Source organism: Polypterus senegalus, chromosome 15 (genome assembly GCF_016835505.1).
Source record: "Polypterus senegalus isolate Bchr_013 chromosome 15, ASM1683550v1, whole genome shotgun sequence".
Classification (NCBI taxonomy): domain Eukaryota; kingdom Metazoa; phylum Chordata; class Cladistia; order Polypteriformes; family Polypteridae; genus Polypterus; species Polypterus senegalus.
Window position 1 is genome coordinate 36,822,088 of NC_053168.1, and position 24,784 is coordinate 36,846,871.

General features: G+C 35.6%; 1 protein-coding gene across 1 annotated transcript in view; it reads left to right on the forward strand.

Annotated features, from left to right (window-relative positions):
* Positions 1-905: 905 nt before the first annotated feature.
* c15h18orf21 (chromosome 15 C18orf21 homolog) overlaps positions 906-24,784 on the forward strand; it is a 36,183-nt gene continuing 12,304 nt past the window's right edge. The window contains exons 1-3 of the mRNA XM_039736674.1: positions 906-1,258; positions 5,253-5,275; positions 8,196-8,395. Coding sequence (XP_039592608.1) covers positions 1,164-1,258; positions 5,253-5,275; positions 8,196-8,395 — 318 coding nt within the window. The 5' untranslated portion in view covers positions 906-1,163. The remainder of the gene's footprint in view (positions 1,259-5,252; positions 5,276-8,195; positions 8,396-24,784) is intronic.

Below are 24,784 nucleotides of genomic sequence, written 5' to 3' on the forward strand. Positions count from 1 at the left end.
TCAGATTATTTATCAGTATTTACAAATGAATTGATGGCTATTATTTTTTGAACTACGATGGATTGAAGAACTGTGCCCAAACAGGGTAATTATTTGTTCAGATTCCTTTGCTGCCCTACAGAGTTATTAAAACTAGTAATTCTGCATCAAGGCCAGACTTGCTAATGGAAGTAATGCAGATATTATGTCTATTACAGAATATGGGTTTATATGTTAGTTTTCTATGGATCCCGGCACATAAGGAGGTTAAAGCAAATGAAATAGTTGTTGATTTGGCAAAAAAAGCCACTAAACATATTTTATTGACTTAGAAATGACATTCAGTAAATCAGAAATTAAAAGTCTGATATGATTGAAAATCGATAAGAAGTGGCAAAACATGCGGGACACTGATAGTAAGAAAAGACATATGTATAAAATACAAAGTAAAGTTGGTTCCATGGGAAAACGGCGCAAAACAAGAAGAGAAGAAATTATATTAACACACCTCAGGATTGGGCACACTAGGCTAAATTATACACAATTCATTTAGATCATGTAATCAACTAGAAACAGTAGAGTATGTATTGTTAGGGTGTGTGGCGTATAAATTACAACGAGGTCAACATTTTTAAATCCCTGGGAATAGGTAAATTGGCATTAGATCAATTATTAAAGTATGGTGATGGGTGTAAACTGATTCACTGATCCATATTCAGTTGTTTAAAAACTATAAGGTTATTTGAGAGCATTTAATTGAAATACAGGTATACTGTAGGAATTTCGGGTCAGTTTTTTTACCTCCCCTTTCTGCATCACAATCCTGTCCAGTAGGTGGCGGTAAAGCACCTTTAGTTGGTAGCGACACAGCCTATAGACATAAATATGTCTATGTATGGTACAGCCGGCGTATACGTCATCACATATTGCCGGAAGTAAAGCACTCTGGGTATTTTGTCGTCGCATGTGTGCTGCAGTCTTGTTAACGTGAGAGTCACTAATGAAGTGTGGCTGGGACACGCTTTATAATTACGTGGTACTCTTTTTAAAATAATTATTTAGATGATTCTCTTCAAAATCTTAAATTAAACAGGATCAGCTGGTTACATTACATTCATTTCGATTAACGGTCAACACAAACTAATCGCCAGAAAGGCTCCGATGTCTATGCATGTTTTTAAAGTATGGATACGTCGGACAAGAATAAAAGACTCCAGTTCTTGAAAAAAGCTGCTCTTCATGTCCAAGATATTTGTCAAGAGGAAGCTCGTTTTCTAATGTAAGTTTTTGTGTCGCACAAGAAGCGTCACATTTTCGTGAAACGGATTTTTGTTTGTCGTTGTTTAATCATTTGAGACGCTTGGTGGCGACATTTGGCTGTCGCTGATTATGCAGAAAGTCTCTGACTAAACGGTTTGTGCATTTAGATTGCATTGGATTTTTATGTTCAAACCAAGTAGAAGTCTTTGTGTTTACTTACAGAAGTGCTTGTAAATTAAAATGCTTCCTTTAAGGGAAATATTTTTGTCATTTGCTCAGTTGCAGTGTGGTGGAGGTAGAACTGGCATCGCTGTGATTTGCAAACCCGTGAAAACCAGCAACCCCAATAATCCTAAAGGGCTAAATTTGGGAACTGCCACTACTTTAAAGCAAGCCGATTGTCCATGTTGGTGTTTGCAACGCAGAATCTGAAACAGCGTGCATTTCGTTTAAGCAAGGAACTGCACTGATTTAGAAGGAAATGAGAGCAAATCTTTTAGATGTGGGTTAAGACCAAAAGTCAAACAATGAGATACGAAAGTAAACGACAAAAGTGAAAATGGTTTTGTATTTGCAAACTAATTACGTCTAAAGTAGATAAAGAAAATAAGTGGGTCCGCTTTTTGAACTAGACCCGCAATTACAATCAATTTGTCTGGCCTTCTCCACTTTGTGGCCATCTGGAAGTACACCATACACGGCTATTAATGGGTTAGAAGTAAAGGTAGTGTTCAGGCCAGGGTTTGAATCTGGAACTTTGGAATTGTGCGGCAGCCGTGCTAACCACTGTACCAGCTTACCTACTTTTCTATTCCCTTCCATTGTTCATTCACCTGTAATCCTACAGACTGTAAATAATCCATTTTACTTCAAAGCCTAATTTTTGGGATCTGGATGGGATTTTGAGGATCCACACCAATGAATGCATATTTCCTCTTTGAAAAAATGAAAGTACACTTTGTGTGTTTATAGTTGCAAAAATCAGCACATCAATAAATATTTTAGTCAAAAGCAGCACCTGGCTTCATATTAAAAAATAAAGAGGGGAATATGTTATTGACTTTGAGCATTTCTTATGGTAGAATGTGGAACTCCATGGTTTAGTACTTAGTGAATGTTGAAAATATTTTGGTATATTTAATTTGAAAACTACATAAATACCATAAAAATGTCTCACTGACAGACTAATGTCTGTTCAGGGTTGATTCCTCACATGTACTTGGTGCTGCCAGATCAGACACCATCACCCATTGAATTTGATTAAGAGGATTTAAGCATGTAATGGTAGATTCTGTTGTATCAGTTTGTAAAATGACATATTTTATAATGGAAAAAATACACTAAATATAGATTTGTTTTGTTTTATACACACACACACATATAATATATATGAAAATCAAAAATGTCTGTCAAAGACATAACAGGCTTGTTTTAGAATAGTAGAGTATTATTGATTTCTTGCTAAATTCTGAAACATCCTTAAACTGTTCATGAGATTTTTTGTGAGTTTAAGATAATGAAAGACCTCTTTTTTCCATTAAATTATGGAAGTTGGGTTAGTATTCTTCTGGATCAGGGGTTCTCAAACTCAGTCCTGGGGACTCACAGTGGTTGCAGGTTTTTGTTCCAATGAGATTTATAATCATTGACAACACCTGAAAGCACTGACCTCATTTAATTAGCTGGTGTGTGTGTGTGTGTGTGTGTGTTATATATATATATATATATATATATATATATATATATATATATATATATATATATATATATATATATATAATTTAACCAAACTTAGTTTTCTCATTTCTATATTGTTCCCAAAATACAGAGCTTGGGAAATAACAGCTCACTTAATTATCCCAGGAGTCCAATTAAAAACAGAAGCTGGTTGAAACAAAAACCTGCAGCTGCAGGGGGTTCCCAGGACTGAGTTTGAGAACCCCTGTTCTAGATGATCGACATGAGTTATTGTGCGATCAGTGAGATACCTCAGTATATTTTTCATTGCATAATGCTATCCTGTGTGGTTTTTACTTTGAATATTGATTGATTTAAGGTCCAGGACTACATTATTTTAAAGAGATGCACATTTTTAAACCAAAATGGTCTGAATGATAATTGAAGCATAGAGCATCCACTACATATAACTTGGGAAGGCAACAAGGACTCGATGACATCATTCACAACTTGGATCTTGTGCTGAATATGTTTTAAGATGGTTTTAAATGTGGTATATGTGTGTGTTGAGCAATTTCCGTTTGAGTTCTGCCATGCTTTCCATAGACTGAACAATGTATTTTATTGACAGTTGAATTACATTCCTTATCTGAAAATATCACATCACTTTCCCATCATCTCCTAGTAGTTTATATCATCTGTGGGTAAATTCCCTGAAAGTTGTTGGCAGAATCTATAAATACTTCCCATATTTTTTATGTGCTTTTGATGAAATTGGTGGTTTGTATACAGAAAAAGGTGTTTTACTGGAAGATAACATTTATGACATTGTAGCTCAACTGACCTACAAATTATCTGCATAGAGCTCTCTAAGTCCCCAGCTATGTTCTGACTTTGATAAACTGAATACTGTGTATGTCAAAGAAGCCTGGGATACGTAAACCCCACGCATAGGGGCATATCTGCCTTAAAGGATGTACTGCAGTGGTAACTTATCTTAAGTGAGCAGTGAGCCATCGGCTTTCCGGTGAGTTGGATAATTATGTTCGCTCAAGCACACAGCAAAGCATACAGTGGATTTTGAGGAAAGGTTCCTTTCCCATGATTAATTAAAAAGGTGTACTGAACTTTTATTAATTTTTGCCCCCTAGTCCTATCATAATAATTTTCTGTAATTATTTGTTTTCGGTGAGTTACTTGTGATCTTATATTATAATTATTCATGCTACAGAAAATTTTTCTAGTTGCTCAATTATGAAAAGCGTTACACTTTGGAAAATGGAAAACTGTCATATAAAGCATGGTCTTATTCTACATGTAGTGTTGTTGATTGACAAGAAAATATTCCAGGAAGTGATATTTTTTTCTTTTGCCTTTATGCTGACTAAATGAACAAGCACAGGCTGAGATTGTTTGTTTATTATGGAAAACAAAAGATTAATTTGAGATCTGATTTTTATCCTATCACATAACATAAACAGTGCCAAACTGAAAATGTCATTGGTTATTGCATTTTTACCATTTGCTATTTATAGGATAAAAGTATCCCTGATCTATCAGATTACATCTGCTGAAAAAAATAACTTGCAAATTCTACAAATAATGTAAAGTGCATCTTTGTATATACTCCAAGATCTTTTCTTTGAATCTCTATTTCTGCTTGCTTGTTTCAATGACGTGTATCTTTGCTGAAGTGACAGGTGCACTGGCTAATTTGAGAAGATTCTCTTAAGGAATTTTCAGACGTTTGTATTTTTGTGTGTGTATATAAAAAGTAGAGTGCACCCTTTTAAATATAGTATATTATTTCCCAAATTGGCAGATGACTGGTGTTTGAAAAATATTTTTCACTTCTCATAATGCTTGCATGCTGACTAGTTCTTAAAAACAAAGTTGTTTCATATCTTTGGAATGGCATGTCAGCATTTCAACAATGGCTGAAGAATAATGAGAGAAGACAAGTTGCCATGTTGTTTACCTCCGCATTCTTCTTTTACTAAATCCACTGGTACTTGATTGTTAACCATTTTAACCATCTATCACATTGCTACCCTAATTAATTTTCATTGCTGAAGAACAGTACCTTGAGGTATTATGATTTTCTGGGAGACAGTATATCATAAAAATAGGTGGAATATCGTAGACTTGTTCTAGAAATTAAAGAAAGCTTTTAGTTAAATAACAGATCTTAAGAAAAAATGTCGGATGCTGTATATTCAGCATTAGGGATTTTATCAGTGTATATTCCTGTCTGTAATAGCATGTACTTGGCATGTACTTTTGTATTACAAACATTTGTATTTGTTATAACAATTTTTCTTTTAATTATTTTTCAGGTGTATGTACCAGAAATCACCAGGTAACAGCATTTAATTAGTTTCTGAAATTTCTATTATTAAATAAAATGCAATTACACTTAAAGTTCCTTGTGCAGGGCTGTTCCATGAAAACTAAGACAACTGAGATAGGGTTTGGTGACAAGTTTGTTACTCCACTTGTTTGTACACTGCCTGGCCAAAAAAAGTCGCCACCAAAAAAAAAGGTCACACACTCTAATATTTCGTTGGACCGCCTTTAGCTTTGATTACGGCACACATTCACTGTGGCATTGTTTCGATAAGCTTCTGCAATGTCACAAGATTTAGTTCCATCCGGTATTGCATTAATTTTTCACCAAGATCTTGCATTGATGATGGTAGAATCTGACCGCTGCGCAAAGCCTTCTCCAGCACATCCCAAAGAGTCTCAATAGGGTTAAGGTCTGGACTCTGTGGTGGCCAATCCATGTGTGAAAATGATGTTTCTTGCTCCCTGAACCACTCTTTCACAATTTGAGCCCGATGAATCCTGGCATTGTCATCTTGGAATATGCCCGTGCCATCAGGGAAGAAAAAATCGATTGATGGAATAACCTGGTCATTCAGTATAGTCAGCTGACCTCATTCTTGTTGCACATACTGTTGCTGAACCGAGACCTGATCAACTGCAGCAACCCCAGATCATAGCACTGCCCCCACAGGCTTATACAGTAGGCACTAGGCATGATGGGTGCATTACTTCATCTGCCTCTCTTCTTACCCTGATGCGCCCATCACTCTGGAACAGGGTAATTCTGGACTCATCAAACCACATAACCTTCTTCCATTGCTCCAGAGTCCAATCTTTATGCTCCCTAGCAAATTGAAGCCTTTTTTTTCCGGTTTGCCTCACTGATTAGTGGTTTTCTTACGGTTACACAGCTGTTCAGTCCCAATCCCTTGAGTTCCCTTCGCATTGTGCGTGTGGTAATGCTCTTACTTTCACCATTAAACATAGACCTGAGTTCTACTGTTGTTTTTCTTCGATTTGATTTCACCAAACTTTTAAGTGATTGCCGATCACGATCAATCAGGATTTTTTTCCGTCCACATTTCATCCTCGAAGACAATGGGTCCGCACTGTCCTTCCAGTTTTTAATAATGCATTGGACAGTTCTTAACCCAATTTTAGTAGTTTCTGCAATCTCCTTAGATGTTTTCTCTGCTTGATGCATACCAATGATTTGACCCTTCTCAAACAGACTAACATCTTTTCCACGACCACGAGATGTGTCTTTCGACATGGTTGTTTAAGAAATGAGAAGTGACTCATTGCACCAGTTGGGGTTAAATAACGTGTTCCCAGCTGAAAGATAATCGCCCATGCAGTAATTATCCAATAGGAGGCTCATATCTACTGTATTTGCTTAGTTAAATCCAGGTGGTGACTTTTTTTTTGGCCAGGCAGTGTATTTAGTACTGTATTGATTGTTGTTAAATATTACACATTAACCCATTATACAGTTAAAAGCACAAATGCCATTCTTATGTCTTTTTATTTTCCATTTAAAATGGAAATTACTAGGCAGCTTGCAGTTTTAGTTTTTTGTCCTGGGGATAGGTGGAGCTCAAGGCAAGGCAAACTAGCAAGTTTATCAATGAACTTTGAGTTACAAGCTTAAAGCAGGCATAACTCATATTTTAGAATTCAATTTAAAGATATCTCTGGACATATCTGCAACTCTTTGGCCTTCAGGGGAAAAATGAGGATACCCATAAAACTCAACAAACATTTCCTGGGTCCAAGCCTTTGTGTTGGAGGTACAACCTGTCAATTTCGCCTTACAGTGAAAATAATTTTATAATGGTTTTGTGTAACTGAGTTGGTTTTGGCTAGTAAGTATGTACAGAAATAAGAAATAATTTATAGTGGAACTTATTTTGCAGTAATAAGGTATTGCTGATCAAATTAAATTTTTTAGTTGCGGAATAGCTTTGGAAAAATAAATGGCATTTCCATCATTGCAGTAGCTAAAGGATTACCACAAAGAGGAGGACCCTGGATATAATATGCCCTGTATGTTTTGAGGCCTTGATACAATCATAAATGCATTTATTTTGGGCTATCGCAATACGGTAATGATTAACTCTGCTGCTGCTTTACTTATCCTGGGAGGGTATGTAAAGCAGCAGAGTTCTACCCTTTTATGCTGTATTAAGTTGAATTAAGCTGTTCTTTGTTCATGTTAGTGTTCATCTTATTCTTTCTCTCCTAACCAAAAGAGTTGCATGGTAATTAACAAGGAACCCTTAAATTTGCCTTGTAATAACATGAAACCTGTTTGTACTGGCACATACTTGTCTCTTGACAGGAGCTGTGCCAGTTGATTAAATTACTATGGAGGACTTTTGCATCTGTTTGTGTTTTTTAGAATTTTTAATGCAACTGTACATTGCATTGCATAGCGGAAGCAGTTGCTGTATACCTTCGGAATGCTGGCATATTCTCTTGCTAAGGATGTATTACATAAAATGATAAGCAGTGATTGCATTGACTACAAGACATAGTGTGAAATGTATGTGTTTATCTAGGTATTATATTTCTTATGTTAATTTAGTAACATATGCAAACATTTCATACATTACAGTTTAGTAAACAACCTGCAGTAATAAGTAGTGTTGCAAAACCATGCAAAAACATCCAGTTTTCCCTTGTAAATTTACACTAAAAACAGCCTGCTAATTGTTCATCTTTTATTAAAGATATTGAAATCTTTGTACCTTTCAAGTTATTGTTCTGCGCTCTTTCCTGAAATTATTTCTCAAGTATTATTTCTGATGCTTCATTTGGAGATTGCTTTGATCAAATCAAGGACCTTGTTACTCCATTTTGTAGACCTACACTGCCTTAAGGCATGTCAGTAACTGCTTTATATATTTTTTAAAAATAAATATAGTCTGTTTGTATTCCTTCTTATGTAGGTAAAGATGAAGAAGAAAACAATATTTGTCCACACTGTTTTCAATTTCGGCTTCCTGGATCCTTCAGAATGCGTCTCAAACCAAAAAACAAGCTTAATCCAAGAGTGCAGTCTGTATTGAAAAGAGAAGCGGCTCACAAATCACTGAGTCTAAAGCATGTTAAAATCCTGCAGAAGTACAGAAATTCTACTGGTCAGATGGTAAGAACAATGATAATCTTCATAACAAGAGAGTCATTTATATACATATAATCTCTCTGGTTACAATACCTGTCTATGCAGGAAAGGTGCTAAGAAACGGCATTTAAAATTTGCCATTCCAAATTGTCAAATTTTAAAGTAATCCAAAAATCATTACTGTAGGTGTGGTGTGTCAGGTAGAGCAGTCCTTTCTAATCAGTGGAAATGCTGGGTATTTTTAACCGTTTGTGCTTAATCTTGTATCATAAATCTCAGTAAGCTAAATTTCATTGTCTTCACTTGTTCAGTTTTTGCCTTAGCAATGATCTCTAGTCCTATACAAAGCAACCCCTGCTTGTACCGTTTGACTGTAAAAAATCTCCTGCAGATAGTCATGATGTTCTGTTATGTAAAAAGGAATACCCAACTTTTTATATGTTGCTTTCCCTGTGTACTTCATAATGGTAGCCAAGAAAAGTGTAATCTAATTTTTTTTTATGCAGAGTGGAAAGAAAGACGTTTTTCACATAACAGAAGTCAATGGTACCAGTGCTGTACAATGGCAAACAATGTAAAAATGTCTATTGGAAAAAATCTCTCATTAATCAAATAATCCATATGCCTATTATCTAGTCACTTGCTCAAAACATACCATACCATTGATTTTCTTGTTAATATTGTTAAATGAATGCTTTCAGAATTATCGACCCATATATAAACAGGAAACTAAAAGACTCATGAGAGTGACATTTTAAGTTGAAGATCTGCCTCTCTATGTGATTGATTGTTCAAGAGCCTTGTCTTCAATTCTAAAAGTTCTGAAAGTAGTTGTGATTTGATTTTAAAATGTTTTCTGATGCCATTAATATTGTTACCTAACATTGGTGCTTTGAGAGTGTAAGAAAAACCTTGAATGACCATACTAATGTAATAAAAAAATTGAGGCAAAGAAAAAGAACAGCTACCTCAAAATTTAACTTTATTAATTCAGGAGTTAATCATATCGGTGCATAATTCTTCATTTGTGTTGGATTTAAAAAAAGGGTCCATGTTGGTAGTCTTGATTTTTCAAATTGATTATAGGTTTGTTATGTCTATTACATTAAATGTTTATATCTTGTTCTTATTTTGTATACTGCCCTGTCACTGTTTGTGTACTAGCAACTGCCTAACAGTTGTGTGTTAGGAGTAACCTGAGCATATGTGACAAGTTCTGAACCAATATTAAGAGAGGAAATGCCACGGAAAATAAAAATTACGATGATTCAGTCCTGTTTTCCCTATTTGACATTATTATAGGTTATTTCCAGGCAATGACAAGTATTTCTCTTAGAGTTTGCTAGACACATCATTTGAGAGAGTAGACTAATAAATAGTACACACATACCTGTGTATTGCAGCTGCACTTCAGAGAATAGGATATAACTAATATTTTCTATGGCCTCTTAAACTTGAAAACAGAAATATTTAATTTTACTTTACTTTATTATTTTAATTTCTCTGACAAACTAATTTGGTTTATTTTAAAACTGTACTATTAACTTGTTTTGAAGAATTACATTTTAAAAATAAGTTCTTTGTTTTCTGGAATTAGATAATTTACAGAAGAGACATGTTGTTTTAACTATAATGAGTATATAATTGCACAGATGCATAAATACCAAGAAAAACAGAGACACGTGAAGAGACAAACATATTATTTACAGTTGCTTGTTATTGGTGACTTACTCGAACCATTATACTATTGTGCCAATAAAATTGGAAGGCTTTTGTGATTTGAAATTGAATGTACTGTAATACAAACTACACAAATTCAAGGGAAATGTGTAAATTTTACATCTTAACCTATTTAATAGCTTTCCTATCTATTGAATTTTATAAAGCACATAATTAAACCATCTGCCTTATAAAATGTTGGTCCCCCTTATGTTCATGGCACCAACATATTAGCGTCAGATCCTATAAGTCCTCTAAATTGTATGATAGGTTCTCCATGGATCAGACTTATTTTTCCAGCACGTCTCATAGATGCTCAAGCGGATTGAGATCTGGAGAATTCAACCCCTTGAACTCTTTGTCATGTTCCTTAAACCATTCCAGAAAAGATTTTTGCAGTGTGGTAGGACTTGTTATCCTGCTGAAAGAGGCCACTGCCAATATGATCCTCTTCTGGCAGCACTTCCAAGTCTGGCGGAAGTGCTGCAGCCCAGGGCTTCGGAACGTCCAGGTATTTGTGCACATTGAGTAATGAGAATGTTATCTAACCAAAACCTAACTTTTTTAGAGTTTATTTCAAGGAGGTCACGCTTGTATATCTTCTATTATTTTAATTTTACTGGCATTTTGAATTATCTGTACCTTCAGTTGTTAGCCTTCTGCAAATTTCAAAGATTTACTATTTGCTAGTATTTAAACCGGTGTTGAAATACGTTAGAATTAGTTGCAGTCCTAAAATGCATCTGTGAGGAACTACATCAATGATTTTCCTGTAATAGGATTGTTCTCCCCATTTTTATAAGTGGCAATGGCCTTGTTGTTCATCAAATAATTATACTATATGTATATTAATATTATAGATATCTGACAGGTTTAATATTGAAAATTGTCAAATAGACATATTAATTAGAGGAAAACTGTTTTTCTTGTGATATTTTATGGTATTATTTGCCTAGACTTTTCCAGATTTACTTTGGGATTTCTTGACCTGTAAAATGATATATTTTCTTAGTTTAATTATTTTTTAATAATTAAGGTATTTGGCTGAGCACTACATTAAATTAAATTAATCTTGAGGAAATGTCTTTATAGATAACTGCTTGGTCTGTCTTTGTTACACATTTTGTTACTAATTTTGTGCTGTCACGTAAATTAACAGTTTTTAAGTTGGGTGTTATTTTCCAGGTTTCAAGATTTTTCTGTTATCAAACTTACATTATTTAATGTAAAAATTGTTGTCTGACTGGTATGATTAATGCTACCATGAAGATTGTGTGTTTGTGTTTTTAGATGAATAAGCGGTTGTAGTATATTTATATATTAATGCATGAAATTAATGTATTCCTTGTGCCTTGTTACTGTTCATTGACAACATACTCTTTGATGCTGTGTGCTGTGCTGCTCTGCCCTCAATTTCCTTTGATAACTGTGCACATTCAAGGACAGGCGAGACTGGAGGCAGGGAAAATGTACAATGTCATTTGGGTCATATACAACAGTCCCCTCTGGCACATTGTACTGTCTCTAGTGTTATTTTTGATAAGTAGTTTAAAAATAGCTTTACTGTAGCATGGCAGCAGGATCATTTGTAGGAAACTCTGGGTGGCTCTACAAGGGCTATGTAAAGCACAAACTGATTCTTATCTAAAATTTACTGACTGTTTTGATAATGTTCAGACAAATTCTGGTCTCAAACACTTTTCTGCCTTTGTTTATCTTGCATTTTCAACATCTATCATGACATCCATCACATTTTGCTGTTTTGTAGTATCTGTTTCTGAGCATGTATGCTGCTGTTCTTATCAAGGATTTTGAATTGTACATATGTGTGTAGCAGATATTCAAAAGTGAAATACATATGAAGCCTGTGTTGTTTGGACTAGCAGGGATGGAGTATTTTGACACACAAAATATACAAATCCAGGCTTGCTCAATCAAATACAATTGATGCTCGTTATAAAAGGCAATTACATGCCCATGTTAGTTACTGTCATGCATCTATTACAGATTATGGCTTGTTTCTCTCACTCAACTCCAAAAGGCCATTTAAAGCCCAGTTTTTGAAAATTCTTTGTGATAAAGTATGGTAATGTGTTTAAATGACATGGTTTTAGAATGTACTTGGAGCCTATTATGTGATGTATTAGCTGTTGTGCTTTTTGAAGGTCTGAGATGATCTGTGACTTATTGTGCTGGTAGAATATTGCACTGGTTTCAGAGCTTTTAAGCTTTGTATTTTTCCATAGATCTGACCTTTATATACAGTAGAATAAATGAAAATTGATGTTCTAATATTGTTTTATTCTTGGTCTAATTTATCTGCATTTACTACTGGAAAAAGAAGGTTGTCTTTAAATCTTGTGTTTTACATCTGACTTGCACTATTTATCTGTTAATAAAATCGAGCAGTTAGATTGTCCTGTGAAAAAGTAAATACAGTAACACTAACTGCAAGCCTAATATGAATGTTGCCATGATTGGTGTCCTATTCATTATTAATCCATCCATTTTTTGAAGTTGGACTGTATTCAAGCTTAATCCTTCTTATCCTTTTGGCAATTAAACCAGTTTTTAATTTGCATCAAAATCTATGCCAAAATTAGCTTTGCTTTTTTTTTTTTTTTTTTTTTTTTTACAAAGTCAGTAGTCAGCTTTTGATGTTTACCATTCAGCTGACAAAACAGAAAACCACAGTTTGCCTGTGTTTCATATACAATTGTCTGCTCATTCAATTCATAGTATCAAATGTGCAGACAATGTTATTTTACAAACATGGTGAGCATCAGTATAAGGTTTGAATGTGAAGATTAGTTCGACCTTTTTCTCTTCTAGTGGTTGTTAAGCTGCAGTGTGGCAAGGACAATGAAGATATTCAAGATCTGATTAAACAACAACTTGTTTTATGAGTCGTAGTTTCTATTGATTCATACTGTTGGGAGAACCAGAATGTGGCACAAACACTATTTCATTCAGTCCAGGGTGAACAGTGCAGTCATGTGATGACAGTTTGCTGGTGTGTCATGTGTTTTTGTGGCGCACACATAAGTTCTCTTGATGGTGACAGCAGTATAGCTACATTCTGAATGCCACACGATATATGCACATCTTTGAGGACCAGGTGCATCCTTTCATTGCACTAGTTTACATATCTGTAACTAGCCCTTTTCAGCAGAATAATGCTCTGTTCAGTAAAGCTAAGAAAGTCATATAATGGCTCAAGGAACACTACATAGCATTCAGTTTGATAATGTATCTTCGTCAGTAAAAGAATCTGAAACAAATGTTTAAGCTGTTTGGAGTTGAGATTCCTCACTTATTTAATTGCAAAAACTAATAAATGCATTGAAGTCAATATGTGTCTCACTTTTGGTAGCTTTTTGATACCATGTCCAAATTAATGTGTGTATTTAGGAAGGTGTATGAGGAAAAACTTTCTATTATACAACTTATTGTAAGTTTGTCAATTCTTTATTTACTTTTAAACAAGTAGATCAGAAAAATGTGAAATTTTAGTTAAGTTTTGGCCATTGTTGAAAGAACAAATATCTACAGATTCAATGTTTTGTCTAGAAGCACTGGAAAAATAAATTTATAAATAAGAATGAGGTCTTGCAAAAGTAAGTTAACAAGAAATTTCACTAAGTCGGACAAGTACACAAGTATAAACCAAGTGCTATGTAAACCATTTGAGTTTGAACTTAAATTAGTCTACAAGCTGTCCTAGAATAAAGTCTGAGAGGTGTTTACATATATAATAAGAGGACTTGTCAGTCAACTGTTACTCTTTCAGAATAAATTTCTATAAACTAGAGAGACCTCAGAAGTGTCATAAATGTTCACTAGTTTGACACTTTTTAAAGCATGGAACATCTGCATTTGTTTATTGTCCAACAAATACTGTACAAATGTTGAATAAATAAGGTACTCTGAACAATATAATGCCAGCCTATCATGCTTTATATTTAGTATTAGTAACTAACTGATATTCTGCAGTTTCTTTTCTCTGTGCTATAATATATCAGCTATTATAGATAGACATGATACAGCTTCATTTTATGTTTTTATGACTTTCAAAACACTAGAAAAATTTAACAGATTTTCATTTTTAGACTAGTAAAACTAATCCTATAGATTTTTATCATCTAATAATTTTGTATTATCTAGTTTTTATAATCTGGTATTATGTGTTTCCTACATTATTGCCTTAAGCAAATGTCTATTATGAAAAGAGATTTTCAGAGAGATTCTAGCACAGAATGTGGCACTGATCAGAATATGGATCTGGAATACCTTTTGCAGTTCACCCATTGCTAAAACCTGACCACGGCTGCTGTCTGTGGCTGAAAGTACTTAATTTGTAAAAGCTGTGTGAGAAATTATGTTTGCTCCTTGCACTTCATCGAAAAGAAACTATCAGAAAGGAAGTCCTAACTAGAAAAGAGAGTTAATATGATGCCTTGGTTTAAAAATGAAAGATGTAGTCCCATACTGTCTGTGTATTTTAAGTTGTCTCTAGCAGGATATTTTTATATACTGTCATTGAGGTGCTTTTCTAAAAAAGGTCAGTGATCATGCATAAGGTGGTGAAGTGCCTAAAGTATCCCTACATACTGTACATTCGCCAGCCATTTTATCAGGTACACCTGTTCAACCTCTTGTTAATACACATTTCTAATTAGCCAATCACATGGCAGCAACTCAGTGCATTTAGGCATATACTCATTGTCAAGATGGCCTGCCTAGAAATGCCTTCTTGATGTCAGAGGAGAATGGCCAGACTGGTTTCAGCTGATAGAAAGACAACAGTAACTCAAATTGGCACTCATTACAACTGAGGTATGCAGAAGAGCATCTCTGAATGCACAACACATTGAACCTTGAAGCAAATGAGCTACGGCAACAGGAGACCACACTGGGTGGTACTCCTGTCAGCTAAGAACAGGCAACTGAGGCTACTATTCGCACAAATCACCAAAATTGGACAATAAAAAATTTGAAAAATGTTGCCTGGTTTGATGTGTTTCTGCTGCAACATTCAGGTGGTAGGGTCAGAATTTGACATCATCAACATGAAAGCATGGATCCATTGTACCTTGTATCAATAGTTCAGGCTGGTGGTGGTTGTGGTGTAATGGTGTGGGGGATATTTTCTTGGCACACTTTAGGTCCCTTAGTACCAATTGAGCATCGTTTCAGTACCACAGCTTACCTGAGTAGTGTTGCTGACCATGTCCATCCCTTTATGACCGCAGTGTACCCATCTTCTGATGGCTACTTTCAGCAGGATAACTCCCCATGTCACAAAGCTCAAATCATCTCCAACTGATTCCTTGAACATGACAATGAGTTCACTACACTCAAGTAGCCTGCACAGTCACCAGATCTCAATCCAATCGAGCACTTTTGGGATGTGGTGGAACAGGAGAGTCGCATCATGGATATTCAGCCAACTGATCTGCAGCAACTGTGTGAGGCTATCATGTCAATATGATACAAAATCCATGAGGAATGTTTCCAGAACTTTGTTGAATCTATGCCACAAAGAATTATGGTAGTTCTGAAGGCAAAAGTTGGTCCAAGCCAGTACTAGCAAGGTGTACTTAATAAAGTGGTTGGTGAATGTATTTATGAACTGCTAAGAGTATTTATAGTAGTAGTAATATGGAAGTGTTAGCATACAAAGCATTAGCTGAGAAATTTTATGTTTCTGTGGTGACTTCATGTTTGTCATGTTAACAGAGTAGAACTCAGAATTGGTGGATCTTTGTCTCATTTAGGAACTCAAAGTGAGATTGACGATGAGAGAGCCAATCTCAGCATCTTTTTTTATAATATTATTTGTGATATGTCTGGTTGCATGTGAAGTTAAATGTAAGGACAAATGCACATTTACAAATATATCCAGTGTCTGTCTGTTTAAATGTACAGTATATGAAGTGTAAAAATCACAAAAACATAATGCTGCTCATTCATTAAACTTCTTCTTTTTTGTCATCAAATTTTTATTAAGTAAAAAAAAATGCAAACAATAATTACAAACTGCAGTAAACTATGGTATTTCTAGACCAGTGAAATTCCCACTTTATGATACCTAACCTTCCACCTTAACCAGATTGTTTATGAGGCGCAGCTCTAGATGATGAAGTTTGGTTACTGAGCTAGTGCTGTGCATAGAGTTGAGAATAAAGTACATCTTGTTGGCAATATTCAACCTCCAGCAGTTTCCAGCTACCTCACCCCCACCAAAGAATTAACATTCCACCTCCCAAAATCCAGTTTCCTTCACCAAGAACTATTGTCTTGTCCCCAGTTGGCACTGGATCTGAGCCTCATACTTCACCTTGCTGGCGTTAAATCCACACAGAGGCTCCACATAGCTTTTTCTGGGTTGAGCTTATCTCAACTACATGGCGTCCCTGGACACCAGATAATCGCTAGTAAACACCACTCTCTAATAGTGGTCTTGGTTTCCCATAACCAAGCAGTGTTCTCTGTTACTTAATTAGAATGTTCCTGGGGGTCAGTTGAGCAGTATTCTTTATCTAATCTTTCCTCTTAGGGCACATTGCCATCAGTAATGTGGCAGCACTATTGGCAGCACTGGTCTCCAAACAACATACACTGTATTGCCAAAAGTTTTGGGACACCTTCCTTTACACACACATGGACTTTAATGACATCCCATTCTTAATACATAGGCTTTAATGTGGAGTTGGCCCACCCTTTGCAGCTATAACAGCCTCAACTCTTTGGGAAGGCTTTCCACGAGGTTTAGGAGTGTGTCTATGGGAATTTCAGACCATTCTTCCAGGAGAGCATTTGTGAGGTCAGGTACTAGTGTTGATAGAGAAGGCCTGGCTTGCAGTCTCCACTCTAATTCATCCCAAAGGTGCTCTTTTGGGTTGAGGTCAGTCCTCTGTGCAGGCTAGTCAAGTTCCTCCACACCAGACTCGCTCATCCATTTCTTTTTAGACCTTGCTTTGTTCACTGGTACACAGTCATGTTGGAACATGAAGGGGCCAATCCCAAACTGTTCCCACAAAGTTGGGAGCAGAAAATTGTCCAAAATGGCTTCATATTCTGAAGCATTAAGAGTTCTTTTCACTGGAACTAAGAGGCCAAGTCCAACCACTGAAAAACAAGCCCACACTACACTCACCTAATGGTGTAATGGTGTGGGGGATGTTTTCTTGGCACACTTTAGGCCCCTTAGTGCCAATTGGGCATCGTTTAAATGCCACGGGCTACCTGAGCATTGTTTCTGACCATGTCCATCCCTTCATGACCACCATGTACCCATCCTCTGATGGCTACTTCCAGCAGGATAATGCACCATGTCACAAAGCTCGAATCATTTCAAATTGGTTTCTTGAACATGACAATGAGTTCACTGTACTAAAATGGCCCCCACAGTCACCAGATCTCAACCCAATAGAGCATCTTAAGGATGTGGTGGAACGGGAGCTTCGTGCCCTGGATGTGCATCCCACAAATCTCCATCAACTGCAAGATGCTATCCTATCAATATGGGCCAACATTTCTAAAGAATGCTTTCAGCACCTTGTTGATCAATGCCACGTAGAATTAAGGCAGTTCTGAAGGTGAAAGGGGGTCAAACACCGTATTAGTATGGTGTTCCTAATAATCCTTTAGGTGAGTGTATAATCCCCCCTCCACAAAACTTTACACTTGGCACAATGCAGTCAGACAAGTACCGTGGCGGTGTGCTTTACACCACTGCATCCAACGCTTTGCATTGTACTTGGTGATGTTAGGCTTGGATGTAGCTGCTCGGCCATGGAAACCCCTTCCATGAAGCTCTCTATGCACTGTTCTTGAGCTTTTGGAGGTCTGTAGCTATTGACTCTGCAGAAACTTGGCAACTTCTGCCCACTGTGTGCCTCAGCATGTGCTCTCATCACTCTGTGATTTTTACGTGGCCTACCACTTCATGGCTGAGTTGCCGTTGTTCCCAATTGCTTACACTTTGTTTTAATACCACTAACAGTTGACCATGGAATATCAAGTAGTGAGGAAGTTTCACAGATATACTTATTGCACAGGTGGCATCCTATCACGGTACCATGCTTAAATTCACTGAGCTCCTGAGAGTAACCCATTCTTTCACATATGTTTGTAGAGGCAGTCTGCATGCCTAGGTGCTTGAGTTTATTTATACACCTGTGGCCATTGAAGTGATTAGAACACATGAATTCAATGATTTGGAGGGGTGTCCCAATACTTTTGGCAATATATTTAGCTCTAACGATTACTGAGGCAAACAGTCACTCCACAGTCCTAAAGGTACTGGAAGGTCTGCCCCCTTGAAACCATGAATGTATTAGTAAGTAAATTTAGTTAGTAAATAGTGAATTGATTTATCAGTTGTATATTTGTTTATTATAAGTGTTATTTCAGTAAATTCTGTTGTGGTAAAAATTAAGTTTAGACATGGGAAAACATCAAGACCTGCATACCATGCTTTGACATAGCACTTGCATCTGAATATGTACTGCTCTCCATAATGTTTAGGACAAAGATGCATTTTTCCTTGTTTTACACCTATGCTCCACAGTTTAAATTTACAAATCAAACAATTCAGACATGATTAAAATGCACATTGCAGACTTTAAGGGTATTTGCATGCATTTCTCTCATACCATGTAGAGAGGACAACACTTTTTATACATAAACCCCCAGGCCCACCCCACCCCTGATTTCCAGAACACCATATTTTTTGGGATATTTGGTGTCACACGTGTTTGTGATTACTCAGGTGTGTTTCATTGCTTGCATTATTAGTGTAGGAATTAGATACCTAGGATGGTATCTTCCTACAGACTACCCTTTGGAGTCTGTAGTCTTTGGTTGTTCAACTTGAGGACAAGAGTTGTGCCAGTAAAAGCCAAAGAAGCAAGTATGAGGCTGAAAAACAAGAATAAAACAATTAGAGACATTAGTAAAACCTTAAGATTACCTAAATCAACGGTTTAGAATATCATTAAGAAGAAAGAACATACCGGTAATGGTGATCTAAGGAATCACAAAGGGACTGGTGGATAAAGAAAAAGCACTAAACACCTGTCAGACAGATCAGAGAAAACAGTCTTCAGAAGGTAGATGTTCATGTGCTAGAGACTACTATCTGCAGAAGACTTCATGAACAGAAATAAAGAGGCCACACACCAAATTGTAAACAACTAGTTAGCCACAAAATAGAATGGCCAGATTACAGTTTGTGAAAAAGTACTTAGAATAGCCTGCAGAATTCTGGAAAAGGTCTTGCGGAAAGATGAGGCAAAGATTAAACAGGTCATGGCAAGAGTGTCATTGCACGGTGTTTCACCCTATAACAAGGTAATGATTCCAAATATAATGCTAACGCAACACAGGAGCCTTCATTAGAGGCTTGGCAGAGCATCACCAGAAAAGATACTCAACACCTGGTGATGTCTATGAATCACAGACTTCAAGCAGTCATTGCATGCGAGGGGTATGCGACAAAGCACTAAATATAAATGCTTTAATATACTAGCCATTGCTTTGTCCTTTACATTAGGGTGCCCTGAAATGGGGGACCATGTAGAAAAAGTGTAATTTCTTGAGACATTTTCTAATAGTAGTTTTAATACAGACATTTTCATATATAATCGAGACCTGCCTTTTGACAGAAAGAGATTAATAACTCAGTCATTTGAAGATTGAATTTCAGTACATAATTAATGACAATACATGAAATATTTATTTCTGTGTACCAGTAGGATGCAACATCTTGTAATTACATCACTCAAGATTTTTATAAATTAACTACAGTTTGTGTTTTAAATTCATTAGATGTTATTGGCTTCCAGTAAAACAATTAAATGTCTGGAAATAGCTAAACATTTTTGTTTAATGACAGACACGGCCATTTATTTTTTAGTTAGTACATGTAGTTTATTGATCTCTGTTGTGAAATTCACCAAACAAGCTGGATTCTTAGACAAAATCTTCTTTTGGAAACTGAAGTCTCTCAAAAAAAAAGAGTTAATGGCCATTTCAGACAGTTTGGAAAATCTGTGGCCGTATATTTTACTCTTTAATGAAATCAAAAAATGTTTGTTCATATGTTTCTTAATGGCTCGATTTTCTTGCTTTTCCAAACAAGTAACTGTTTCGGTAACATTTACGTGAATGTAAGATATTGCTGAAAAGAACTTGGGGGCCATTATTGTAATTTTTTCAAAAAAGTATGAAGTTTTCATTGTTTTGGGCATTTGTTACTGTTCTGAGTCGTTAGTACTAAGCCATTGTATTGGCTAACAGCTTTATATAAGGTAGGAAATCTTTACAGAATTTTATTCATCTGTCTTTGTTGGTCTCTGTCAGCTAATATTTCAGAGTCCTCAACTGTTCAAATGCCCCGAGCAAATGTCTGAGTGCTCTTTAATTTTATACATTACCTCAGTGTCCTCTTATTTTTATGCTCTATTTTTTGTTGACATTCTATCATCACATGATTGACCATTTAATTTCTTGTCTCCTTATTTTAAGTCATTCTTTTTTCATTTCATTGCAGGAATTGTTTCTTTACATAGTTTTTGTCCCTTATAGACATTATATTATTTAAATCAAAGACAAATGAATATAGTGTTGTAATTTAAATAGGAATGCTATTTTTTTTTCAATTTACCTTTTATAGCAAACTTTAAAAAATCAATCAGGCTTTCTGCGGAATCGTCATCTTATTCTAAGCATATTTTTCTTTCTAAGGAATTTTTACATTAAAATATATTTGTGAATTGTCTATCTTGCCAAATGTACTAGAGCGTAGACATTTTTATAAGTATTAGTTAGAACTGTAAATAACTAAAACAAAAAATATGAATATAGATATGTGACCTCTATCATAAATCATTGGGTTATATTTTTCTAAATGTTCAAGGTTTGTTGATCTTCTGTGCCCTTGATTATGCTCTGCACATAATTGAGCATTTATGATAATATCCCAAGTTGATGCAAAGTCTTTCCAGAGCTAAATCATTGACTGTGATCATTTTAATTGCTGTATCTTTTCAAAGGGTAGTGGAGTGTTGATTCTAAACAAGATTTTTAACATTAAGCTGTTAATCTCTGGTAGAAAGCCATGCTTCCCTTTAGCATGTCATTGATATACTGTATAAACCTGTTTTATAAATAGTTCAGAAATGTGACAGTAATAACTAAGTTATACGAAATATCTCTTACATTGTTATTTTATATACCTGTTTTTTGAATGTCACCTTGAGTAAAGGCACCTGATGAGTATAATATAATGATAGTAATATACACACTGCCGTGGGAAGGAATCCATGCTTCAAATGCTTTGCCTTGAAAAATGACTGGCTTTCTTTCTGCTGACATGCTCATTTGCCTTAGTTGACCATGAATTGATTTTTCTCTGTTTTTAGCTTCACTAGCATGCTTATGAAAAAGATCTTGAGTTTCTCAGAATTTTAAAAAATCATAGCCATCTTATTAAAGCTATGTTATAATCTAAGAGTAAAGTAGATTACCACTTAGAAGAGGTTTAGAAGGAATATGAGAAACTATAGCTAAAATATATTTTTAGCTGTCCAGTGTTTTGTTGAGCATTTGCATTATATTTATGTGTTCTCTCATAAAAGTGCATCAATTTTTTTTTTTTCTTCTTCAGTGTAGGTCTCATTCAATTGATATAAGAAACTGGAAAGCTGATTTTAAAATATGGTCACAGGGTTCTGAAATCTAAATTTCCACCAGTCAATTGCGCGGTGGTTCTTAATGGACATTGTATACTAATTTTCTGAATAAATTCTTTCTAATTATTAAATTAATGTGATCTATAGTATTATGAAGTAAAAAGTTAGTTTCCTGTTTATGTGGTTTATATATATGAGCTGCTGTTTAAGTGAAAATATTAATCAGAAATTAATCACTGTTAATTTTACAAATAAAATTTGTAATCAAACTTAACTGCATTCTAATCAATTTTATGTAATTTCCTTCAAGTATATTAATATTTTTCTATAAAGAAGAAATAACCTATTGCTTATTTCCTAATGAATAACAACTAGCATAGACATATTACAATATTCCTGTTGGTTTATTGATAGTTTTTTATAACAAAAACAACTGTATTCATAGTAAAATACTAATAAACATTAGTCAACAGCAAAAAGTATTTGTATTTTTCACAATGACTAGTCTAGCGTTTTGATTCTATCAATAGTGCTGTCTTTAAAATGGTAGAAAATGAGTATTATCTTTTTTTTTATATATATATATCTATATATATATATATATATATATATATATATATATATATATAGTATTAAAGAAAGTATAGGAATCGTAAAAAAAAACTGACCTCAAGATTTTGAGGAATCTTGACATTTTAGCCCTTTCTGAGTCAGAAAATAAAATTTTTGAAATTATGTCAGTCTTTGTGTAAACACAATAACTCCAAAACACTTTGACCTCAGCCAATGAGATTTTGTATACCTGCTTTATATAAAAAATATGTAATCCTATCAACTTTTGGGCCACTTCCTGCAACCAGAAGTGGTGCTTTAACTGAATACTTTTGTAAATTTTCAAGTAAACTATGGTTATAATTCCAGATAGATAATTCAAATTTCGTATAGATATTGTGGGGAACAGCCCGGACACAGATAAGTAGACATGATGTTTTGCACCACCACACGTTTATTTACAATATTTACGCAATAGTGAACACACACACCCCAGTGCCGCAGCACCAATCACCCCTCAAGTCCTGACCCTCTCACAATGTCTCTCCCTGTCTCTGGTCTGCCTCCACTCTCCTCCGAGCTCTGTCCTCTTCCACCCTACTCCAGCCATTGTATGAAGGGAGGCGGCCCCTTTTATAATCACCCGGATGTGCTCCAAGTGTTTCCCGGCAATCTTCCACCGACACGCCCCAGTATGGCGGAAGTGCCGGCTGCATCCCTGGAAGCACTCCGGGTGTCCCTGCTCCTCTTCCCCCCCAGCACTTCCCGGTGTGGCAGAAGTGTTGAGGTCCAGGGCTCTCCAGGTATTGGGATGGCCCCTGGTGGTGACCATGGGCCCCTACAGGGCTGAGCTTCAATGCTCTCTACCCGTGGTCCCCAAAGCAGCGAGGGCGGTCACCCCCTCGTGGTCTGGAGGAGGCGCAAGCCCTTCTCCGCTCCTCCTGGGAGTCCCAGCTGGGTACCACCCCCAGCCGCATGCCACAATATTTATAATGATAAAAAACAAACAGTTATGAAATTTGATAAAAATTACTCAGCCGGAAGTAGTATTTTATTTAAACAACCATCTGAATTTTTTGTATCATCAAAAACTGTATTCAATATAATGTACAGTATATTTTCTCAATTACTATTGTTAATTTTGTTTTAATTTATACATAATCAGTTTAACAATAAAGTGGACACATTGCATGTTCAATGTAAATATAAAGATGTAATGGGAACAATAAGCTGCTAATTCCCCTTCATGTTCCTTGCAAAATATTTAATTCTATGCCTTTTTTTTCATCATCATTGTAATAATTAAATGTAGCTAAATGCATTTTTACCTATAGCAATTTATTGCAACAAATATTATATAATACTAACCCTTTTTCTATGTTTTTAGGTGACTATAACTCTTTACTTTGCATGTAGTCTAGGTAATACATATGTAATCATGATAAAATTCCACCAACATTTTTGACCTCCCTAAGTGTGAAAATATCATTTTAATATAAAGTTTGATTATAAATAGAGAGAAATGATTGTGTATTGAAATTATCAATTAGTTGTGATGAGAAACAAAGAGATTTGATATTTGAGAAATATTGCGCAACTGGAAGTGGTTCTGATGACCTTTTCCTCTATCTCAGTATATGACAAAGTCAAACGGAGCGCACTCCAGATTTTTTTTTTTTATATATATATTTGTATTTGTTCAGCTATTTGCTTAATCACCCAAGTTTACATTTCTGGGACAGTTCAAGGGACACTCTTGTTTTTAGAATTTGAAAATAAACATTCACAAGGGAGAGTAGTGGCCAGGGATGGTACAAATATTGTAGCTAACTTAGCTAGGACTGGGTATTACCGCTGTAATGGATCCAAGTAAGTGTCAATTTGGTGCTCACTTAGGACACAAACCCCGATCCTTAATGCAAGGCAGCAGTGCTAGTACTGTGCTACCGTGCCTCCCTGCCACCTTATATACAGTCACCTCCAGAATTAGTGGCACCCTTCATGAAACTACCTAAAATTAATATATAAAAAATATCCACACCTGCAATTAGGACTTGGGCTTAAACAAATGGGTAAGCCTCATACTTTTTGGAAGAAAATAACATTTTCCTTTGGTAACACAAATTTTCATAAAAATGCAGATTCCAAAAATGTTGGCACTCCAACATTTGGTCCAGTTTCATCCTAGCAGAGGCAACCAGATTTTCAGCCAAAAATGTTTTGGTATTGAATTGAATTCATTATGCTTCTGACCTTAACTACAGCCCCTTGACAACTGGCAACAAAACATCCCCAAAGCATCAAAGATCCATCACCATATTTTACCTTGAGTATGAGGTGCCATTCTTTGTGCACAGTCCCCTTTTTCGTTAAACGTGACAATGGCATGCATGGTCAAAAAGCTTTTTTTTTTTTGTCTTATCTGACCACAACTCATAATTCC